At 47.0% G+C, this 21,284-nt stretch overlaps 3 protein-coding genes across 5 annotated transcripts; all 3 read right to left on the reverse strand.

Moving 5' to 3' along the window:
* Positions 1-266: 266 nt before the first annotated feature.
* Positions 267-21,181, reverse strand: pfkfb4b (6-phosphofructo-2-kinase/fructose-2,6-biphosphatase 4b). Of its 3 annotated transcripts, none has more exons than XM_085406523.1 (14): positions 21,043-21,181; positions 12,939-13,055; positions 12,761-12,857; positions 12,394-12,460; positions 12,222-12,296; positions 12,073-12,129; positions 11,454-11,575; positions 10,846-11,053; positions 10,600-10,746; positions 10,400-10,504; positions 10,168-10,297; positions 9,998-10,060; positions 9,643-9,707; positions 267-1,231 (listed from the first exon to the last, which is right to left on the reverse strand). In XM_085406523.1, exons 1-14 carry the CDS (start codon positions 21,083-21,085, stop codon positions 1,172-1,174), a joined length of 1,356 nt encoding a protein of 451 aa, XP_085262649.1. In that variant the 5' UTR covers positions 21,086-21,181; the 3' UTR covers positions 267-1,171. The 3 variants fall into 3 exon arrangements, with proteins under 3 accessions (XP_085262649.1, XP_085262646.1, XP_085262648.1); XM_085406520.1 differs by lacking the exon at positions 21,043-21,181 and adding an exon at positions 14,335-14,542; XM_085406522.1 differs by lacking the exons at positions 267-1,231; positions 21,043-21,181 and adding exons at positions 8,393-8,531; positions 14,335-14,541.
* LOC146669881 (uncharacterized) lies at positions 2,030-3,867 on the reverse strand. Its single transcript, XM_085406524.1, has one exon. It carries the CDS (start codon positions 3,857-3,859, stop codon positions 2,582-2,584), a length of 1,278 nt encoding a protein of 425 aa, XP_085262650.1. The 5' UTR covers positions 3,860-3,867; the 3' UTR covers positions 2,030-2,581.
* On the reverse strand, positions 3,935-8,433 carry LOC146669882 (uncharacterized). Its single transcript, XM_085406525.1, has 2 exons — positions 7,312-8,433; positions 3,935-3,957 (listed from the first exon to the last, which is right to left on the reverse strand). The coding sequence occupies exons 1-2, from the start codon at positions 8,431-8,433 to the stop codon at positions 3,955-3,957; spliced, it is 1,125 nt and encodes a 374-aa protein (XP_085262651.1). The 3' UTR covers positions 3,935-3,954.
* Positions 21,182-21,284: the final 103 nt, after the last annotated feature.

Here is a 21,284-nt window from a genome sequence, read left to right on the forward strand (position 1 = left end):
AATTTCCTGTTTTGTTACAACAGACTTCAACCCATGAATGCAATCAATTGGATAATGATTCTTGCTGTAGTTCACAAGTACACAGACGAGTCTGTCGTCGATGAAACAAGAATACATTTGCTGGCAATGAAGACGAATAAAAAACCCAGTCTGCTTTGTATTTTCTGTGATTTCTGTTCAGTCTTTAAACACAACTCCAGTTTTCTTTACAAGAAACATTCAAATTTATTGAGGTCTAACAGCTGGAAACACAAAAGGCATTTTGGGTTATTTTTCCCCCCAGTATAGTAATATAAGCCATTACCCCACAAAAAGTATAATACACATGTTTTTACACACAAATTTAACAAACATGCACCTACAGTTTTCACAGTTTTATGTTATAATCTTTTTCATTTGTGAAGGTTGGAGTGATTTAAAATGCTTTATGTAACAGCCTTTGAACGTTTAGTCTTATATACAAAGCTATTTATATATAAGATTACAACAATGGAAGCGCTTCATTTCGTATTTTTAGCATATCAGCTTACGTTTTTGAGAAAACACGCTGCATGCATTTAATATCTCAACCCCCCATAATGTTTTTTCAGGAGGGGGGGGGTTGCTCGCTGTTAAATCTCTGGAATGATTTCATTTATAACACAGCGCGGTCACGGCACGTTTTTCCATTTAGTTAAAAAAAAAAATAAAAGAAACGTTAACAGCCAAGAAAAGGAAAACACTTAAGAAGCAATTTGTGATTAGTGTCCTCGATCTTTTTCTGGTGTTTTTTTTCCTTCTCTTTCTTCATATAAAAACACCTTCAGAAACGAACAACAGGCCCATATGGCAGTATACAATGCCCACTATACAGTAAATATTAATATAATCATGGAGACAATGATTAAAGTTAATATTTTTGCACCTTTAACAAGGTCCACATATAAAACAAAAATCACATCTGCCTTTTGTTGCCCTCCCCCAAAGAGAGTCAAGCTCTTTGCGATTAAAATAAATGTATAAAATGGAGGACATTTAAAGAAAGTGCTTTACAGTGAGAGTGTAAAAAGATGTCTCTGAGACAGGCAAAAAGCTGCCTCATTCAGCAGCTGAGCAGCACCGTGAAGGCTGTTCAGAAATCCTAAAAAAAACAGTCAGATGAGGTCTCGGCTGGAACAGGAAGTGGAGGAGGTTAGAAGTGAGCAGGGACTGTCTGCAGAGCGTCTTCAGTGCTGCGCTGCACATTCACATTCTGGAAGAGGGACGAGAGGAAAAAACTGAGTTACATTTAGTTTTACATTAATTCACCTGTTCATTAATTACCTGATTTCCATATTCAGTATAAGAATGAGCCATTGTCTCATGAGGTGGTACTAGCAGACCTTGTGAGTGCAGCTACAGTGATTCTTAATGATGACATTAAAGAAAAAGAAAAAAAAAATCTGTTTAAACTGTTGATTTCAAATAATTAAAACATATTCCAGAGGCCTTTAGCGGTACGAAAGTCAAACAGATTTTTAATGTGTGTTAAAAGGGCATTACAGAAGCTAGCATTTAATTTTCAAGTATTGATACACAGCTTAATTATTGATAACTTATTCCGTTTCACACTCGAGCACGACTGATGTCAGATTTGTTAATACTGATATTTGGTTATTTAAAAACCTAATATTCATATACACTGACAGATACTTTTGTAATGTGTAGTTATTTATTCAGCCCGGCTACTCAGATCCGCTGGTTGTTATTTGTGGCCTTCCAAATGTGTGTTGCTAACTGGGAAGCTGCAGAGTGCCCTCTGGTGGAGAAACCATGCATAAATTATACCACAGCAACACTCAATTTAAATTTTTCAGCTGTTATAAACATCAGTGTTAACACATCGCCAAACGGCTAATATCAGCCGCTGATCAGACATCTACCCACACCCCACTGACATGTATGACTTGAAGTCAGTTTTCTGCGTTAAGTGTAATCACTTTGTGTAATTTAGCTTTGACAAAATAAACACTTTGACCAAAAGAGTAGTGTGAGAAACAAACATATTTATTTTTATCTAGATTTTTATGTGTACAATGTGCAAGACTCAACACAGTTGAGAAGAAATGATGTTACATTCAATTAAATCAGTCTTTTTGTATCCACCAGCAAGTTAACATTAATGCTGATTTTTTGTAAAACAACTTATTGGTTCTATTGGAGGTTTGACATGTTCACTTTGGTAGCACAGACACAAAGCCTAGATCGCAATAGTGAAACTGAATCATTTTAGAAACAGCAACAATGTTGAGATTTAAAGCAACAGTCTCCATCACATAGTTAAGAAAACAAGCTACATTATGCATAAAATACACGTCTATAAATAATGAATGTAAATACAAATCAGCCACAATCAGAAATAAATTAATTTTTTTGAAATGCCATTAAAACAACTTAAAAACACTGAAGGAGTGCCCCTGTTATTTTTCCTCATTGTGTTCACACATATGCTACATATTTAAACTTAAGACAATAACACAGGATGGGTCGACTTCAGTCAGTGAGACCACTGGAGTAAACAGAATCAATGCTGAGGTGTACGAGTTCACTTGTGTTCAGTACTTTAAATGGGATACCTGTGAACGTCACCATGCACACACCTCACCTCCACCCATTCTGCCTCCAGCAATGCCCCGGGGCGAACCAAGCTTTGGTGTACGAGGGTCTGCGTGCAGCCCGTGTCCACCAACGCCTGGCGTATACCCCCTCGAGTCCTTACCGGAATACTGTATGTCCCTCCTGGACCGGGGGAGGGTGCTGGGGCGCCAGCAACACGAAACACCTGCCCCACTTCCATAAGCGGACAATCCCTCCTCAGGTGCCCCGGCTGCCCGCACTTCCAACACTCCGGCCCCGGCGTCTGTGCTGCTCTCCGTGGCTCGGGGGCGGCTCCACTTGGCTCGGCTGCCCTGGACGGCACCAACGCCGCGAAAGGGTTAGTGGGGCTCAGCGCCGGCAGCCGCTCTGCCTGCCCTGGTGCCGGCACACGGCGCCTCGGGGCCGGCACCGGGGCCTGTTTGTTCGGCCTCCGTCCGGCGTCCCCGGGTTCCCCTGCTCCAGCGGCAAGGTGGTCCTCCGCCAGCGTCACCGCTACCTCCAAGCTTGCGGGCCGGTGGCACCGGACCCATCTCGCCGTCTCCGCTGGCAGTCCCTCCGTGAACTGCTCCAGCACCACCTTGTCCACCAGCTTCGTCTCCCCCTCCGATGTTCCCGGTTGCAGCCAGCGTACCGCCGCGTCGCGCAGCTGCCGGGCCCAGGCGAATGGTCGGTCCGTTGTAGCCAGCCGACAGGCCCGGAACCGCCGGCGGTGGTCTTCGGCGGTGAGCCCTAGCCTGTCCACCACCGCCCGGCTCACGTCCGCGAAGCTGCTCCTCGACGCCGGAGGCAGACTCAGGGCCGCTGTTTGTGCCTCCCCGGACAGCAGGGGGAGCAGCCGCGGAGCCCACTCCTCCCGCGGCCATTGGCAAGCCTCCGCCGTGGCACGGAAGGTCTCCAAAAAAACCTGTGGGTCGTCCCCGTCCCCCATCCGGGGCACCGCCACCGACAGTGGCGAGGGCTTCGGCGTGGCAGCGGCCCCGACCAGCCGCTCCAGAACTTGCGTCTGCCGGTCCGTCTGCTCCCGCAGCGCGGCCAGGTGGGCACGCTGGTCGGCCGCCTGATCCCGGCTCATCGTCGCCATCTCCGCCAGCATCTGCGCCAAGAATTGCAGAGGCTGGGCGGGTGGCGCGGCCTGTGGGTCGGACATTTCCCCACCGGCACTTTCCTGGGTTTCGGCACCACTTGTGGAATACACCAGGCACAGACACACGCACACACAGGTAGGTACAGCCAACTTCCACATTTATTCAAGTGTTGTTGTTTTGACAGCTGACTCAGTCACACAGTCTGACAGCTCACGAGCCCAGCTGATCTCTTCCCTGGCCGCTCCTCCTCGTCTCACTATAAACACAGCGGAGGGAGACCATCATCAGTCCATAAACAACATCAGCTGTTCTTACCGGCCTCGCAGCGCCGCCCTGATGAGCCTTCCGCTCCACTCCTCCCCTGCAGCTGCGCCCGGGGCCACGCCTCCGCCACACACCCCCACCGCCCGTTCGAGGCCGGGGAGCCGTCCAGCCGAGCCAACTCCCCCCCCCCCCCCCCCCCCCCCCCGCGAGCGAGAGAGGAAATCGGCCACTGCCATCTGCGCCCCCGGCCTATGGATCACCTTGAACTTAAAGGGCTGCAACGCCAGATACCACCGGGTGATCCGGGCGTTGGCATCCTTCATGCGGTGGAGCCACTGCAGCGGGGCGTGGTCCGAACAGAGGGTGAATGAGCGTCCCAGGAGGTAATAGCGCAGGGAGCCGACCGCCCACCGGATGGCCAGGCACTCCTTCTCCACGGTGCTGTACCGGCGCTCGCGCTCTGCTAGCTTCCGGCTGATGTATAGGACAGGGCGGTCGGCCCCCCTTACCTGCTGGGACAAAACGGCTCCCAGCCCTCTGTCCGAGGCGTCAGTCTGCAGAACAAAAGGGAGGGAAAAGTTAGGAGTGTGAAGCAGCGGCTCCCCACAGAGAGCCTTTTTCACCTGCACAAACGCCGCCTGGCACGGCCCCGTCCACTGGACCAGATCCGGGGCACCCTTTCGAGTGAGATCGGTCAGGGGGCTGGTTAGCTGCGCAAACCCCGGCACAAAGCGACGATAGTAACCCGCCAACCCCAAGAACCGTCTCACCTCCTTTTTCGTCCTGGGGCGCGGGCAGGATGCGATAGCCGCCGTCTTCTCCACCTGTGGACGCACCTGCCCGCCCCCCAGGTGGTACCCCAGATACTGCACCTCCCTCCGTCCAACCGCGCACTTCTTCGGATTGGCCGTGAGCCCCGCCCCCCTCAGGGACTCCAGGACCGCGGCCACCCGCAGCACATGCTCCGCCCAGGTGTCGCTGTGGATGATCACGTCATCCAGGTAGGCGGCAGCATACGCTGCGTGCGGACGCAGTACCCGGTCCATGAGACGCTGGAAAGTGGCCGGGGCCCCGAACAGGCCAAACGGAAGTGTCACGAACTGGTACAAACCGTACGGAGTGGAGAAGGCCGTTTTCTCCCTGGCCTCGGCAGACAAGGGAATCTGCCAATAGCCCTTGGTTAAGTCCAGTGTCGTGAAAAAGCGGGCCGTGCCTAACCGGTCCAGGAGCTCGTCGACCCGAGGCATGGGGTAGGCATCAAAGCGTGACACTTCGTTCACCCTGCGATAGTCGACACAGAACCGTATAGACCCATCCTTCTTCGCCACCAGAACGATGGGGCTACACCAGGCGCTGTGCGACTCTTCTATTACTCCCATCCTCAGCATTTCCGCCAATTCCCTCTGCACGATTTTTCGCTTGTGCTCCGGGAGCCTGTAGGGCCGTGAACGCACCGTCACGCCAGGCTGCGTCACGAAATGGTGCTCGATGAGGGACGTCCGGCCGGGCAGGGGGGAGAACACGTCCGCAAAACGCTGTTGCAACGCGACAACATCCGCTCTCTGGGCCTGTGTGAGATGGTCATCACAAGGGAGGGAGGCGGGAATGATAGAATTTGGCACCTCAGGCCCCAACTCATCTCTCTCCTTCACCAAGCTCACCAGAGAAGCGGTTTCAACCTCTCGCCACAGTTTGAGGAGATTGAGGTGATAAATCTGCGTGGCTCCTCCCCTGTCCGACCGAGCGACCTCATAGTCCACGTCCCCGACTCGCCGTGTGACCACAAAGGGTCCTTGCCACTTGGCGAGCAACTTCGAGCTGGAAGTAGGGAGTAACACAAGCACTTTATCTCCCGGTGAAAATTGCCTGAGCCTAGCCCCTCTGTCATACAGGCGTTGCTGACGCTGCTGAGCCTGGAGCAAATTCTCCCGTGACAACCTCCCCAAAGTGTGGAGTTTTGCTCTCAGGTCCAACACGTACTGAATCTCATTTTTGGCGGGGCTCGGACCGTCCTCCCAGCTTTCTTTAATCAGGTCGAGCACCCCACGTGGCCTCCTGCTGAACAGCAGTTCAAAGGGAGAAAATCCCGTGGAGGCCTGGGGCATCTCCCGCACTGCGAATAACAGAGGGTCTAGCCAGTGATCCCAATTGCGTTCATCCTCGTTAATGAACTTCCGAATCATGGACTTTAAAGTCTTATTCAGCCGCTCCACCAGCCCGTCAGTCTGAGGGTGGTAGACGCTGGTCCGAATAGATTTAATGCCCAGTAATTCGTACAGTTCCCGCAGTGTACGAGACATAAACGACGTGCCCTGGTCAGTCAGTATCTCTTTCGGGATTCCGACTCGGGAGATGACCTGAAACAGTGCCTGCGCCACACTCTTTGCAGAGATGGTGCGCAGCGGAACTGCTTCCGGGTACCGCGTTGCGTAATCCACCAGGACTAACACAAAGCGGTAGCCGCGTGCACTCCGGTGAAACGGCCCGATGAGGTCCATGCCGATGCGCTCAAACGGGACCTCAATGAGGGGGAGAGGGCGCAGCGGCGCCTTCAGTATGGCCGGCTGGTTAACAAGTTGGCAGTCCGGGCAGGACGCGCACCAGCGGCGCACATCCGCTCGGATGCCCGGCCAATAAAATCGGGCCGTTATTCGCTCCAGAGTTTTCTCATAGCCCATATGCCCTGCCATGGGGTTATAGTGGGCCGCCTGGAAAAGCGTTTCCCGGCGGCCCTGCGGCACCAACAACTGGGTGTGTGTTTCCTCAGTCTGAGTGTCACGACTCACTCGATATAATCGGTCGTTTAATAAGACGAAACACGGGTAGGTCTGCGCGGCCTCAGGGCGCACCACGTGACCATCAATAGCCATCACTTGGTCAAAGGCTGAGCGTAGGGTGACTGCTCCAGTGGGAAATCACCCATGGGGGACACTTCCGGGGCCGGCGGGACGTCCCGTGAGGGACCCGCCGGCTCCTCCCCCCCGGAGTCAGTGTCGGACGACCCCGCGTCACCGCTGAACGCCGCGCACACGCTACACCCCGCTTCCGGTCGGGATCGCACCCCCGCGTACTGCCCCAGTAGCTGATGAAACCCCGGCCAATTGGTACCCAGAATCAGGGGGTGCGACAGGCGCGGGCTAACCGCCGCCGTTACTCTATGCGTTTTGCCCTTATACTTTAATAACAGCGGCACTATGGGATACCTGTGAACGTCACCATGCACACACCTCACCTCCACCCATTCTGCCTCCAGCAATGCCCCGGGGCGAACCAAGCTTTGGTGTACGAGGGTCTGCGTGCAGCCCGTGTCCACCAACGCCTGGCGTATACCCCCTCGAGTCCTTACCGGAATACTGTATGTCCCTCCTGGACCGGGGGAGGGTGCTGGGGCGCCAGCAACACGAAACACCTGCCCCACTTCCATAAGCGGACAATCCCTCCTCAGGTGCCCCGGCTGCCCGCACTTCCAACACTCCGGCCCCGGCGTCTGTGCTGCTCTCCGTGGCTCGGGGGCGGCTCCACTTGGCTCGGCTGCCCTGGACGGCACCAACGCCGCGAAAGGGTTAGTGGGGCTCAGCGCCGGCAGCCGCTCTGCCTGCCCTGGTGCCGGCACACGGCGCCTCGGGGCCGGCACCGGGGCCTGTTTGTTCGGCCTCCGTCCGGCGTCCCCGGGTTCCCCTGCTCCAGCGGCAAGGTGGTCCTCCGCCAGCGTCACCGCTACCTCCAAGCTTGCGGGCCGGTGGCACCGGACCCATCTCGCCGTCTCCGCTGGCAGTCCCTCCGTGAACTGCTCCAGCACCACCTTGTCCACCAGCTTCGTCTCCCCCTCCGATGTTCCCGGTTGCAGCCAGCGTACCGCCGCGTCGCGCAGCTGCCGGGCCCAGGCGAATGGTCGGTCCATTGTAGCCAGCCGACAGGCCCGGAACCGCCGGCGGTGGTCTTCGGCGGTGAGCCCTAGCCTGTCCACCACCGCCCGGCTCACGTCCGCGAAGCTGCTCCTCGACGCCGGAGGCAGACTCAGGGCCACTGTTTGTGCCTCCCCGGACAGCAGGGGGAGCAGCCGCGGAGCCCACTCCTCCCGCGGCCATTGGCAAGCCTCCGCCGTGGCACGGAAGGTCTCCAAAAAAACCTGTGGGTCGTCCCCGTCCCCCATCCGGGGCACCGCCACCGACAGTGGCGAGGGCTTCGGCGTGGCAGCGGCCCCGACCAGCCGCTCCAGAACTTGCGTCTGCCGGTCCGTCTGCTCCCGCAGCGCGGCCAGGTGGGCACGCTGGTCGGCCGCCTGATCCCGGCTCATCGTCGCCATCTCCGCCAGCATCTGCGCCAAGAATTGCAGAGGCTGGGCGGGTGGCACGGCCTGTGGGTCGGACATTTCCCCACCGGCACTTTCCTGGGTTTCGGCACCACTTGTGGAATACACCAGGCACAGACACACGCACACACAGGTAGGTACAGCCAACTTCCACATTTATTCAAGTGTTGTTGTTTTGACAGCTGACTCAGTCACACAGTCTGACAGCTCACGAGCCCAGCTGATCTCTTCCCTGGCCGCTCCTCCTCGTCTCACTATAAACACAGCGGAGGGAGACCATCATCAGTCCATAAACAACATCAGCTGTTCTTACCGGCCTCGCAGCGCCGCCCTGATGAGCCTTCCGCTCCACTCCTCCCCTGCAGCTGCGCCCGGGGCCACGCCTCCGCCACAGTCACCGAGCAGTGACTAAGTTTGTGGTAAAAGGCTTGAACCCATTTGCCACAGCAGATGCCCCCGATTTTTGGTAAGTGAATGTGTTTAATTGTAGGCAGGAACATTACTGGATATTCTTGTGTAATTGCTACAGAAGAATATTTATTTTATTATTTTACATTTACAATTTTTTTCCTGGGGACCCTGTGACACCCCATTGAAGAGCCGTAGGCTGTGGATCTCTTAAGATCTCACTGTTGGGTTTGTAAGGCCATGTTACTTCTAAATTTCTATCTTGTTCAAAGAGAAGATGTAAAACAAAGTTCTAAGCTAATCGACCTTAGTGTTCTCCTTTTTTAAAAAGAATCGATAAAGAATCGAATCGTTAAACAGAATCGAAAATGGAATCGGAATCATGAAAATCTTATCAATACCCATCCCTAGTCAGGATTTATTAGCATAGCTCAAATAAATCAAAAGATATAGACCAAAAACAAACATCCTTTACAGAGGACATAAATGAATAGGCTTGTTCTCAGCAGGATATCGCCACGGTAACCTGTGCTCTGAGATTAGATATCAGCAGATACAAAATTACAGCCAACTGACAGATCAATTCTCTGGATTCTCCATTCAGATCCCTCAGACCCCTGTTTGTACTGTGAAATGAGCATCAGCAATACATACAGACACAAATTTATTCTAAACCCTAAAACCTTATACTGAATCTGCACACAGACTAACCCAAACTTTAAATTCTATTTTTATATGAATTCTTTTCTCTAAAGAGTGTGAAACACCACTGAGTCCGCAGCTTAGAGAATCTAAACATTTGTAATAATGTTGCCTGAGTATCATTTGTTTCATTGAATATTATTTGTTGTCGTGGTTCCTATGTATACAGTGTGAGGGAGCCTCCTGACTGAGTTGTGGGTCACAGGGTAAAAATGCAGTGAGGTCAAAGGTCTGAGTGCTGCTGGTGACACCTACCTCTGGTCTGTCTCTTTGTGTGTTTACAGCATCCACGCTTAAACAGAAAGACTCCACTTCACATCCTGCGTAAGAGCAAACAGTAGTTACTTATAATACAGAAATGTTCCTTTTTAAATATACTAAATAAATATAATATTATGTTCACGCCCACTGGCAAGCCATTTTTAATATCTTAGGTGTTTTATTTTGATAAACATTTTCACAATATTTATCTTAAAGTTTACATCTAACTGCTTTTGATACAAGTTAATACAAGCTGAAATTTTGTTTCCACTGATACAACAAGAATAGAATTTAAGGACTCATGCATAACTGTGAATGTGTTAGAAGCTTTTTAATTTACAGAACTTACCGTAAGCCACTGGTGTCAACTTCAGTACTGTGTGCAAAGGGCACTTAAGATAAGGCAACTCATCTGTGGTGACAGAAAGTTATAGTAAGTTTCAGGTTCAGACTTTAAAAAGCATACTCTGATGGTAAAGTAAAAAAAACTTCAAACTACCTACTTTGAGTCCTTCTTACCTGCAGTCTTGTCCAGGAAATATGCAAGAACACAGCGCAAGACTGCCTGGTGACAAATCACCAAAACGTTCTCCTGTCTCTCCAACTCCATGATCACAGGCTCCAGCCGCTGAACCAGGTCTTCATATGACTGAATGAGGTTCGCAGATCAGTCACACTCTCAACTGTTTTTAAAACTCAAACAACCAAAAAACAACTAAAAAAATCCTTAAAAAATAAGTTTTATGCTCACCTCTCCTTTCGGATAGCGGTACCGGTATTTGTCTTGGTCTCTCAGGGCAAACTCCAGAGGGTAACGCTCTTGGATTTCCTCGTACATCATCTCCTCACACACGCCCTGTGGAAAGAGAGGAGGAAACATGTTCAGCATTTACGCAAATGTTTCCACAGAGGCTTTTGCACAGAAGTAAGGAAAACTTGAAGTGGACATACAGCGTCGATTTCATTGAGAGATTTCCACTGTTCGTACGACACTCCAAGGATCTCCGCGGTCTGGATTGTCCTCTTCATCTGGCTCGTCCACACTTTAAGATTTTTGATGTTTTGCTCCTGGAGGAAATTCCTCAGACGTTTGGCAAACTGGACAGCAAGAGAGCACCACAGAAGGATGCATTAGATCAACTCGGTGATTTGAAACATATGTGCTGCCATATTTTCTCTACATGCACAGACACTGACCTCTTTTCCTCTGTCAGACAAGCCCGAGTCTCCTCCGATGCGTCCTTTGATGTTGAGGTCGCTCTCACCGTGGCGACAGAGGTAGATGGAGCGCGGTGTGATGTGGATGTTCATCAAGTAGTAGACAATTCGGCTTTGGACGTGGTCAACGACACGGTTCACCAGGTAACGACGGCCCACGTCCATTATCTTTATGTAGGACAGATCCCTGAAACGAGACGCTCTGTTAATCACCTGTGAGCTTGAACTGATTTCATCCACTCTACTGATGGGTCACACTGTGAGAGGGTAGGGCTATCCTAAAATTTGACCCTCTCATGTAACTGCAGCCATGACCTAACTAGCAGATGTGCAGCTGATAAAGACAGAAACCCGCTCCATTGTGAAAAGAAGCAAAACAAGCCCAGATACAAGATGGAGGTAAAATGTGCAAAATGCAAAAAAATTAAATAACTCTAGCTCCATTTGTTTTCATGACTGAAAGGAGAACTGCATCCCTGTGTCAGAGCCTACTGTTCAACATCTACATACATCAAACCTAATGTTTAACTCATGTTGCAAGAAATCCAGCTGAAAATCCAGCGCTTTCATGTTTTGTATGTCGTCACCTGTCGAGAACCTCATCCAGAGGCTGGTAGGATGACTCATAACACTTTATTCTCTTCATGAAGTCCTTGATGGCCTCATCTGAGTTGCAGTCAATGTAGTCTGGGTTTCCCAGCTTAACTTGCTACAAAGAGGAAACACAAGGAGAGGATTTGAGCAGACGAAACAAGGAAGGGGAAGTTTGCTGCCTCATGCTGACTCTCTCTGTCTTGGTCTGCAACCTCAGTGAAGTCCTTCGTAATTAGTTTAAAGTCTAAGCTTGGTTCAAGACTCATTCGCAACAACTAAACAACCATTCAGGCGAGCATCCTTGTTTTCTGAGTCCCATCCACACCTCGATCATGATGTGTGTTTTCAAAAACACCAAGACAGCAGCACTCTAAAAAGCTCAACACGAAGCTTCAAAACTGGACTTCACTAACCAACTGGTGATGCTACAGCAGCTACATCCATCTTTCATATAAAGTCTATGTCTGCAACTCAGTTCTGATGAACTTTAAAGCTAAATTTTCTCTTGATTTTTATTTTGGACTCAGCAGCCAATGTTTGGGGAAGTATATCAGAAATTTTAAAAGTCCTGTTTTGATTCTACTGGATTCAATGAAAGGAGACAAAGCTTACCACTATATTTTGGGCAATGACCTCTGGGTCTTCACACACAGACTCCACGAAAAATACCTGAAATGACAAGAAAATACAGCTAACTTTGAGGTCGCCAATCCAAATTTTAAAAAAAAGAAAAAGAGAGTACCATCTTGCTTTAAACATACCTTGTATCCATTCTGCTCAGCAAACATGATGATGGTCCTTCTTCTGTCTCTTGTTGTATTAGTGGCATCAAAGACCTGAAACAACATGGAAAAACAAGCGTTCTGCAGCCGTTCTATATGCTTCTGTGTTCTAGGATTACAGCAGACGTCAGGGACAGAATCAAGGACTCACCGCAACCTGTCCTCCTTCGACGCTCAGGTACTGCCGTACATCATTAAGAGCTGACAAAGCGCACTGACTGTGGAAAGACACGAGAGATTTTTACATTTCAGATTTGTACTGGGATTATTCTAGGTCTTTGTTGCATTCTTTTTTACATCGTGAAAGAAAAATGTATTATTTTATACATGAAACCAAGCTGTAGCGGTTAATCCATGTGCCAACAATAGCTGAAAGCTACCAGGTTTTCAATCTGACCGATCAACCCAGCAGGTAATTTCACAGCTGAGCTCTCCTCTCTTCAACACATGGGTGAAGTCTGGTGGAATGGTTGGAATGAAACTTTGCATGACATCCAGAAAACCATGTGCAGACTCACCGTCTGATTTTTAGGCCTTCTTCATTGTCTGGACGGAAAAACTCAAAGGATTTGTAGATTTTCAGGCACTCCCTCCGGTACTGGCCAACATTGAACTCTGTTGAGAGACGGCTGTCATGTTTACACAGAGCAATGTTGGTTGTCACTTTATGCATGATTTTAAGGAAGTGGCTCCTACCTTTCGTTGGCACGCCTATCCAGTTTAAGTAGCGTGTGAGCTTCTTTGAAATGTAGGTTTTCCCTCGGGCTGGAAGTCCAACTGTCACAATGAGGGTCGGGCAGTTTGTCATGCACACTGACAGAGACGGAGAGACAAAAGAACCTAAATTTGAAAGCTTTTCACGTATTTAATTTGGTGATCAACAATAATTCACACCAATTAGTCTAGAGGGCTTTTTTGGAGAAAAAAAAACCCTTTTTGTAACAGTTATATGCACTGCTACAGAATAAAGATGAGGTAAAACAATGAGACTGCTTAAAAATGCAAGCCACGTGCTTCAGACTAAAATCCTTCATGTGCATTTTATATTCGCCGGGCTCTATGAGAGCTGGGGGCCAGCTCCGACATGTCTGAGACAGGCCGAGATCAAGAAAAAATGACAATTAAAAGTGCAGCTAAAAACAAGGCTGTGAGGAGCACATAAATTCAGACAGCAGAACATAAGCCTACATGTTTCCTTAATAGCTAACCAGCAGCACATGCTGATTAATTAGGTGGGAAAATGCCAGGTTTGTGCTCTGCAGTCGCAACAACTCAGACTTGGCTGAAATTCAGCTGGACCACCACAAAGGTCTGCTTGTTACAGCCCCAAACAAGTGTTTAAATTAAAGACTTAAACTAGCATTTTCCGTTTTTCTTCTGTTACTAATTACTTTTTTGCTGTTATTTGTTTGTATAGTAAAAAAAAACAAAAAACAAACCTGCTTATGCAAAAAAAGAAACATCCATAGGAATATCTTTAAGTACTGAGACAGTCCCACACATCAAATACATTTGAGATAAGGAAATTTAGACTGATGTCTAAGGAGACTCATGCAGCATAATATTATTACATGGTCACTGATGTGTGTTATGCCAAAACGGGACTGGACTAGCTATAGCTTTTTTAACTAAAACTAAAAACAGCTCTGGGGAAGGCAGACAATGACTCAGCAAAAAAAAAAAAAATTAAAAAAAAAAAAAAGAAAAGAAAAGTGAGAGAGAAAATCAGACACAAAACCAAGCACCCGGGTCACATTACAGGACAGCTGCCCAGTGTTACACCTACAAGATAAACTAACATAAGGAGTAGACCTGTGTAATCGGATGCTAAGCTGATTCAGAATCCCACTCCCTGCATGTGATGTCAGGAGAAATATGGACCAGACAAGATGCGCCTGATGCAACATTACCGAGCACGCAACATCTCAACCAGCCGTGCGTAATGTGATAAGTTCAAGCACAAATCTGACCATTAAACGTGCAAAACAGAACAAAAGTGAGAGAGACCAGAGACGAGATCATATCCACAGATGAGTGAAATCGCATCTCCGACACACATCCTTTGCGCACTTGACGACCTGCTGCATCTTACCGCGTCTATGAGCGATGTGGCCGTTTTTGCACGGCATCCAGATCTTCCTGAGCGGGTTCTGGGTGAGCTCCCGCGGGTAACCCTCCACCATAAACTCTTGATTGTCTATCATCCTGGTTGTTGGGTCATTTACGTTACCCTCCTGAAAACAAACTGAGGCGGTGGGCTTCAGCCTGGCACTGAAATTCTGCAGGGGGGTAGATGTTATATATCAGCTGAGGAACAGCAGTTTCCCCATTACCGTAAGGACTGGATACTGAGCGCAACGGAAAGCGAGGGAGGGAAGAAAACAAAATGTCCCGGTACAGGTTGTAACGATACTTCAGTCGTCTTTTCCCCCATGTTAGCGTGAATTAATGTATTTACATATTTCACGTGACAGTATTATCCCAGGTGCTTACATAAAAACTCCCACCATGATTTTGCGTATGGAAGTCTGATTAAGAGCCCCAACTGAGTTTGAAGAATTCAAATGCAATTGTGTTAATAACAGACAAAATACTCCAAAGACATTATAATGTTTACCCAAATAATACTCAATCAAGCAAATACTCAATTCACTCCAGGGTCATATAAAGTTCAATGCTTTTATTGACCATTTTGTGTTTTAAAGTCTTGTGAAGCATTTTTCTTAGCGTCTTGTGTTGAAAATATCACAAGCATCCACCATCTGTAAAATAAATAAATGAATAAATAAAAATAAAAATCCACGAAAACGCGACTGTTTACAAGTTACCGTAATGACTCGTGAACTACGTACGTACGATTCGAAGACGCTAAGTGAAAAACAAGTTTTAGGCGTTCACATGAAGCACACATGGGCAGTGAATGCAGCAAGAAATTGAGCCAATCAGAAATGGAACGAGAGGCCCAGCAGCCAATAGCAGAGGCGCATTGGCAGGAAAGAAGGGCATGCGGACTACTGGGAGCTCAGCTCAACATCATCGTGAAAACCATGGAAGCCTCAGCTTTACACGACCCAGTCACGGGCCTCACTGATCACACATGCTTCATGTGGCAAAAGTTGCCAGCAAAGTAAGATACAGCAGAAACTCCCGTCTGATAGATGTAAATATTTTTTTAAACAAAAAATGAAACTGGTTAATAAACACGAATATAGTGTATAGTATAGTATTAGTGTTTGACAAATTATAGTAGTTTATTTTTACCGTTATATAAAATGATATAAGAAAAGCCTAGGGGTTTCTGAATAAAAATGATAAAAATAAAATAAAAAGCGGGGAGAATAACAATAACTATCCTCATTTTTACTTTTTAAACACACATTTACAAATAGCTTTAAAGTCTGTCAAAAAACATGTATTTACCACCCCAACATATAGTAGTACATAAACACGATTCAAGCATAAGTGATTACTTAGCCAAACGTAACAGGCCAAGGATTTAAGGAAATGGTAACCTGTGAAAAACTAGTTCTCAGCAGTCGTTTTAAACAACACATTGATTCAGCCAAACTGATATAAAGAGGAAGGCTTTTCCAAAGTTTAAGCCCCACAACTTCCAAAGTGTAGTCGCCTCTGGATTTAAAATAAGAGCGTGAAAGAGTTAAACAAGAGAGGCCGACGGTTGGAATAAGGCCTTAGCAGCTTTGCGTATTTAGGCAGGAGCCTGGTTTTTTACTGAGTGACAGTAAAGACTGAGCTTGACAAGAATGAGCTTGAAGACAGGAAAATAATTCCAAGATTAGCTGAGGATTTGATGTTTCTGGCCAATGCGTTGACCGACCGCAAACAGAGTCGAACACAAGCACCTCAGTTTTGCCAGACAATTTAAAGCCATCAATTAAGTGGTGAAACAGTCACTGAGGTAGGGTTTGCAGCTGAGCTGTGTAACATTACCATAGCTACAGTAAGAAATACCACAAAAGGCACTAAGTAGATGGCCCGGGGTAACATATACAGCAACAGTCCAATACTCATATGTCCACTTCAGCTCAGTGCTAACACAGAGACAGACATTATTGTGTTATACTGAAAAATAAGTGTGTTGTCTTAAAAACACAAATACTTTAAAAAGCTACAGCAATTATGTAACAATGTAACAAATTCCTGTTCAAATAGGATAAGTTTATATTCTCATCAGATCGAAGTCATCACATCTAAAATGCATCTAAACCAAGAGCTCGGGTCCGAGGAGGATAACTTACATGGACATGGACCAACACATCGTCACATTTCTCTCTGTTTCTCAAAAAAAAGCAGATTAATTTTCTGTTAGGTAGGTGTGAATCAGTTATTTGCTCCCACTTGTAGTAAAGTCTACCATGCATCATAAATAAACTGAAAATAAGTTGGGTAAAAGTCAAAGTCAGAAGCCACAATGTGCTTGCTTGACAGTTTTTATGTCTCAAACAATAAATGGGAACCTGTGAGAAAATGCAGACGGCAGCACAAACCTGCAGAGGCAGGAAAAGATCAATCCTGCAGCCCCAGATTAAACTCAGTGACAAATTTAGATGAACAGAAGACTCAAATTGCACTTTTAAGTAATAAGTGAGTCATGTCAGTTCAATAACATCCTGTAATCATCGTTTATCCTCAATGCTGACAAGCCCAAACATAATACCAAGGTTCTGACACCAGAGGGCGCTGTGCTTCACCAAAGCAGGCCCTACAATGAGGACAAATCTGTAAGGAGACGTTTATAGTGTCACCAGAGGTCATTAGGCAAAAGGTCAGCAGGCAGGAGTGTCTGAGAGCAGTCAGCATGTCAGTAGCACTAATCCCATCAGCCTTTCACTTCAGGGCTTCAGGAAATCAACAGACATGCTCAAACATTTGGCTTTCTAAGCAAATAAAAGCACTCAAGCATGCATGCTACAGCCTAGGGAGGCTTTTAGGGACAGTAAAAGTTATTCTTCAATCACTCAGAGTCTGAGTTCTTGGAAAGTTTGTGTCAGTTTAATCTGTTGAATGGCACAAACAACACAAGTGACATATCTGATAAATGTAAATTATAAATGAATAACAAATACATAATGTCCAGTAACGACTATATAAATTAGTCTTTAAATTCATCCTGCTAAAATACAGCATCTAATGACCTGCAATGACCCGAGACATTTGACCTTTTCAATATAATCCTTAACAAACTCTTTGTATGTATGTATGAATATTTGGTATATGTACAAGTTCTAAGTCTACTCCTCTGCTTTCATAATTTCTTCCACAAAAAACATCTCAGAAGATCTCTAAGTGAAAAGTATCTGGATTTGAAACTCTGTTCATGTGGGCTGCAGACGAGAGCAGATGGCAGTCCTGTTTCTGGGCCACTATGATCCTACTTTCCCTAAATATAGGCTTTGACCCGCAGCATCATTTAGAGGAATATGTAACAGATTCCAATCTAATGTGGGCCAAAGTTCACCCCGAATTTACACAACCAGTGCCAAACAGCAGCCTTTATAACCCATATTTCACGTGGATTGCTTTGGTTTGAGAACACTTTCTTTCTGTCTTCTTGCTCGAAGCAGCTTGTTTGAGATGGCTTTGAAATCTGTTAAATACACATGAAACCGTCCTGCAAACCGAATATGATCCAAATTAAGAGTGATGGAATAAAGATGACCTGGCCTATTTTCAATCCCTGCGGCTGAGGCATTCCCTGATTTCTTTCCTCCCTCAGATAGACTCCAACACCACCATCTTTGGACTTGCTGGGTAGTCGTTGTTCTGCTCTGTAGCTCGTGGTGAGCTTGCAGATTCTGGTTAGAGTTTCCCCTCCTGCACCAGCACAACAAGGACTGTTATAGATATCTGCAATCCAACACGGTGGAGTCGGAGTTGGTCTGCAGGCAGATGCACTGGAGGGGTAGCTCAAGGTTATCAAGTACCACCATGACAATAAGGAAAAGCTGATTGGGAGTAACAGACATTTTAAAAATACAAAACACTCATATTTAGCACCTTGAAATGTTGACGACCACTGAGGAGTTACCTTATGTCACTGGATGTGTGTTGTGCATCAAGCATCATACAGAAGAAAAATTATGTTCACTCCATAACCGAATATCATTGTAGGCCCGGTTATTTTACCTCTACACATCAGGACCTCGCTTCCTGCTGACCATGTAAAAAACACGCATTCATTAGAGAACATGACATTGTAGATGAAATTGATCCCAGGCTGTCCCAATGGTTTCACTGTTTAAGAGGTAAGCTGGAAATTCTCAATGACCATTATCAAATTCCTGTTCGGGTACTTTTACTCAGTGTTTGCCCTTCTGGCTCATTTTAGACTGTAGGAAATTGGCAACAAGATAATCCTAAAAAGACAGAGTTTGATTTTCGGACTCATCTGAAAGGATTTGTCTACACTGCTGAGTGATAATGCCTGAAGCTGTCAAGCTATTAAAAGTCTGTGGTCTTGTCTGCTTTATTAAGCATTTGATTCCATTTTGACTCCGATAAAGGACTGAAAAATCACACGAAATGTTGCTCACAATTTCCTGTGTTCAAGGTGATTGAAATTCCTTTTCAATCACCTTTAAGCCAGCAAAAATCAGCAAATCTTCACAGCAGAGAAGCTAAAAATAGAGCCTTTTTATTGTTTCTGCTTTTCAAATATGCTGCCAATGTGCTGCTTTTGTCAATTAACACAGATTAAAAGAGTAATATCTTTGTAACTAATCTGTATGAATGGTGTGACCCAGAATCATTTTGTCGGTTCATACTTAATTAAATAGTGTGCAGAACAGAGGAGACGTTTCATCCGGGGGTGATTAACAAAGACCAAGTAAGGCACATCAAAAACACCTCCAACGACCTTGAGGTTGAATTCTCTCACATGCAAAAACAGCAGCTAGATTAGAGCACTGTGGAGCTGCACACTCAGTGCATAAACATGACACAGCCTCAGCCTGCATCAAGCCTTCGCTGCAAGTCTGTGTGAGCGGGTGAACTTTCACCTAGATATAGAGCAGACGGAGAGAGGGAGGGCAGGAGGGAGAGGGAAGTGCAGGGACAGTGAGACCAAGCCTTTAAGAAGGGACTAAAGGGATTTAGAGCCACAATCTGGAGGATATGAAAATGTCCAAATATAAAGATTTTTTTATGGTATTTTATTACAGAGAGAAGGATGGTGAAAGAAGGCGGTCTTATTGCAGCGTCTGAGGCAGCCTCTGAGCCCCAGAGATAAATATCCTGCGGGAGTTACAGCTATTGTGGCTAAACATAATGATATAATCTGTTAAGACTCTGCTGCACATGCTGGAACATATTCCTAGCCAATCTGCAGTTATAACCACATATTGGTGCTCATGACTAAGACAACTCAGTGCCTTTCCAACCCTCCACTCTGAGTAGCAGTGATTATTGTTAAACAGCAAGGGCAGCTTAATATGCACATCAGCTGCCATCGCCACACTAAACAGCCCCCTCAGTATAAACAGATCAGCTGCACACAGATAGACTGACTCCAGTATGATTTTCCTGTTTTTCTGCCCAGCCCCACCTCTCTCTGTGTACTCTGTGTCTATGCATAATAAGGACAGCCAGTGAAGCACGTCTCCTCACCAGTGCAGCCTGAGCTCTGCTCATCCCTCGTACACCTGCCACAGCAGCTCAGCCTGCACACATTTAAACCTCCGTGACCACAGCTGCGAAAAAGAACGGCAGGAAATCTGTGTACCTGCCTGCATGGTGTCTTATGCAACGTTAAACAGACTCATCGGGATACGTGACTAATAGAATTACATAAGAGCCTGTTCCTATAGTAAATATAAACGTTGTATTATATGGGACATAGCATTAGAACTAGGCCAAGTGCCGCTGTTATGCACAAGTGCAAACGAGTAATGGAGGAACAAGAACAGCAAGCAGAAGTAAACAGAGTAGTAAGCAGTGAGTGACAAAACCTGAGCGTCTGTTTAGACTTTGAAATCTCTTTTAGTCCTTGTGCACCATCCCCTGCTGTGTTAATAAAATGACTTCACAGGAGGTGCTTTTGGAAATCATCGAGTTACTGCTAATAAAGATCCACACGTCTCTGAGACCCTGGTGTAACAGCAAGAGTGACGTTTTCTTATAACTGGTTAATGGATTACAAAACTTATGAAGCCACGTGGGAGAGGACAAAGCTACCCGGAGGTCATAGTGAATGCAAGAAGAGCCAGAAGTTCTCCTTTTACCAGTATGCTCATAATTATCTCCTAACCATCAACTTTTTCAAGTTTGAGCAGTGCCAGATCAACGGCCAGCTCCAGAAATGTATCAGATATTCCCGAATCACAGCCCAGGCAGTAATAGGGATGAGTCTGGGGCGTGATGTTTGACACATAACTACTATGACCCTGTGATAACAGTGTTTACAAGTCTCTGCTCTCCTTCCCATGGCTGTCAGCTGCGTGCAGCTAGCTAAGCAACAGCTGCAGCGACTCTGCAGGAAGCTGCTGCCAAAGCGCTTAAAAAGTAACAAAAATCCATTATTTACTGCAACACATCTGAAAGCAGTCGTCTTTTACACATTTCCTAGGCTTGCCCCGCAGTCTGCCTCTCTCATTTGCACGGCTGAAAGCGCTGACAGCTCCGGAGCAAGCCTACGTGACACACACTTGTTTACTTCATCCGCCCGTTAGCCCAGCTGCTCGCGTACAGCACACTCTGTACTCCGTGCCAGCGAAGACTCGCGGCAACGTCACGTACAAAGGAGCAAATAACGAAAAATAAAAGACAGGACTCAGCGTCCTACCTGGCCTCTCCTGCGCGTTTCGTAGAGTGTAGGAGCCTCTCATGATCCCCGTTTTAAAAGCCTCTTTTTACAAGCTTGGTGAGCGCAGTACGCTTAGAGCAGCTCGGCCACTCAAATGAATGAAGCGACTCAGTCTGCGGGAGCGTGCGCACATCCACCTCTCTGCGTTAGCGCTCATCCACTTTCATCCCCACCTCTCCACGAAAAAAGACTTCTAAGAATGCCTTAACCCCATTTCATTT

This window comes from Rhamphochromis longiceps, linkage group LG5, assembly GCF_057381845.1.
Source record: "Rhamphochromis longiceps isolate RC_006_pf linkage group LG5, R_longiceps_female_GT1.1, whole genome shotgun sequence".
In the NCBI taxonomy this organism is placed as follows: Eukaryota; Metazoa; Chordata; class Actinopteri; order Cichliformes; family Cichlidae; genus Rhamphochromis; species Rhamphochromis longiceps.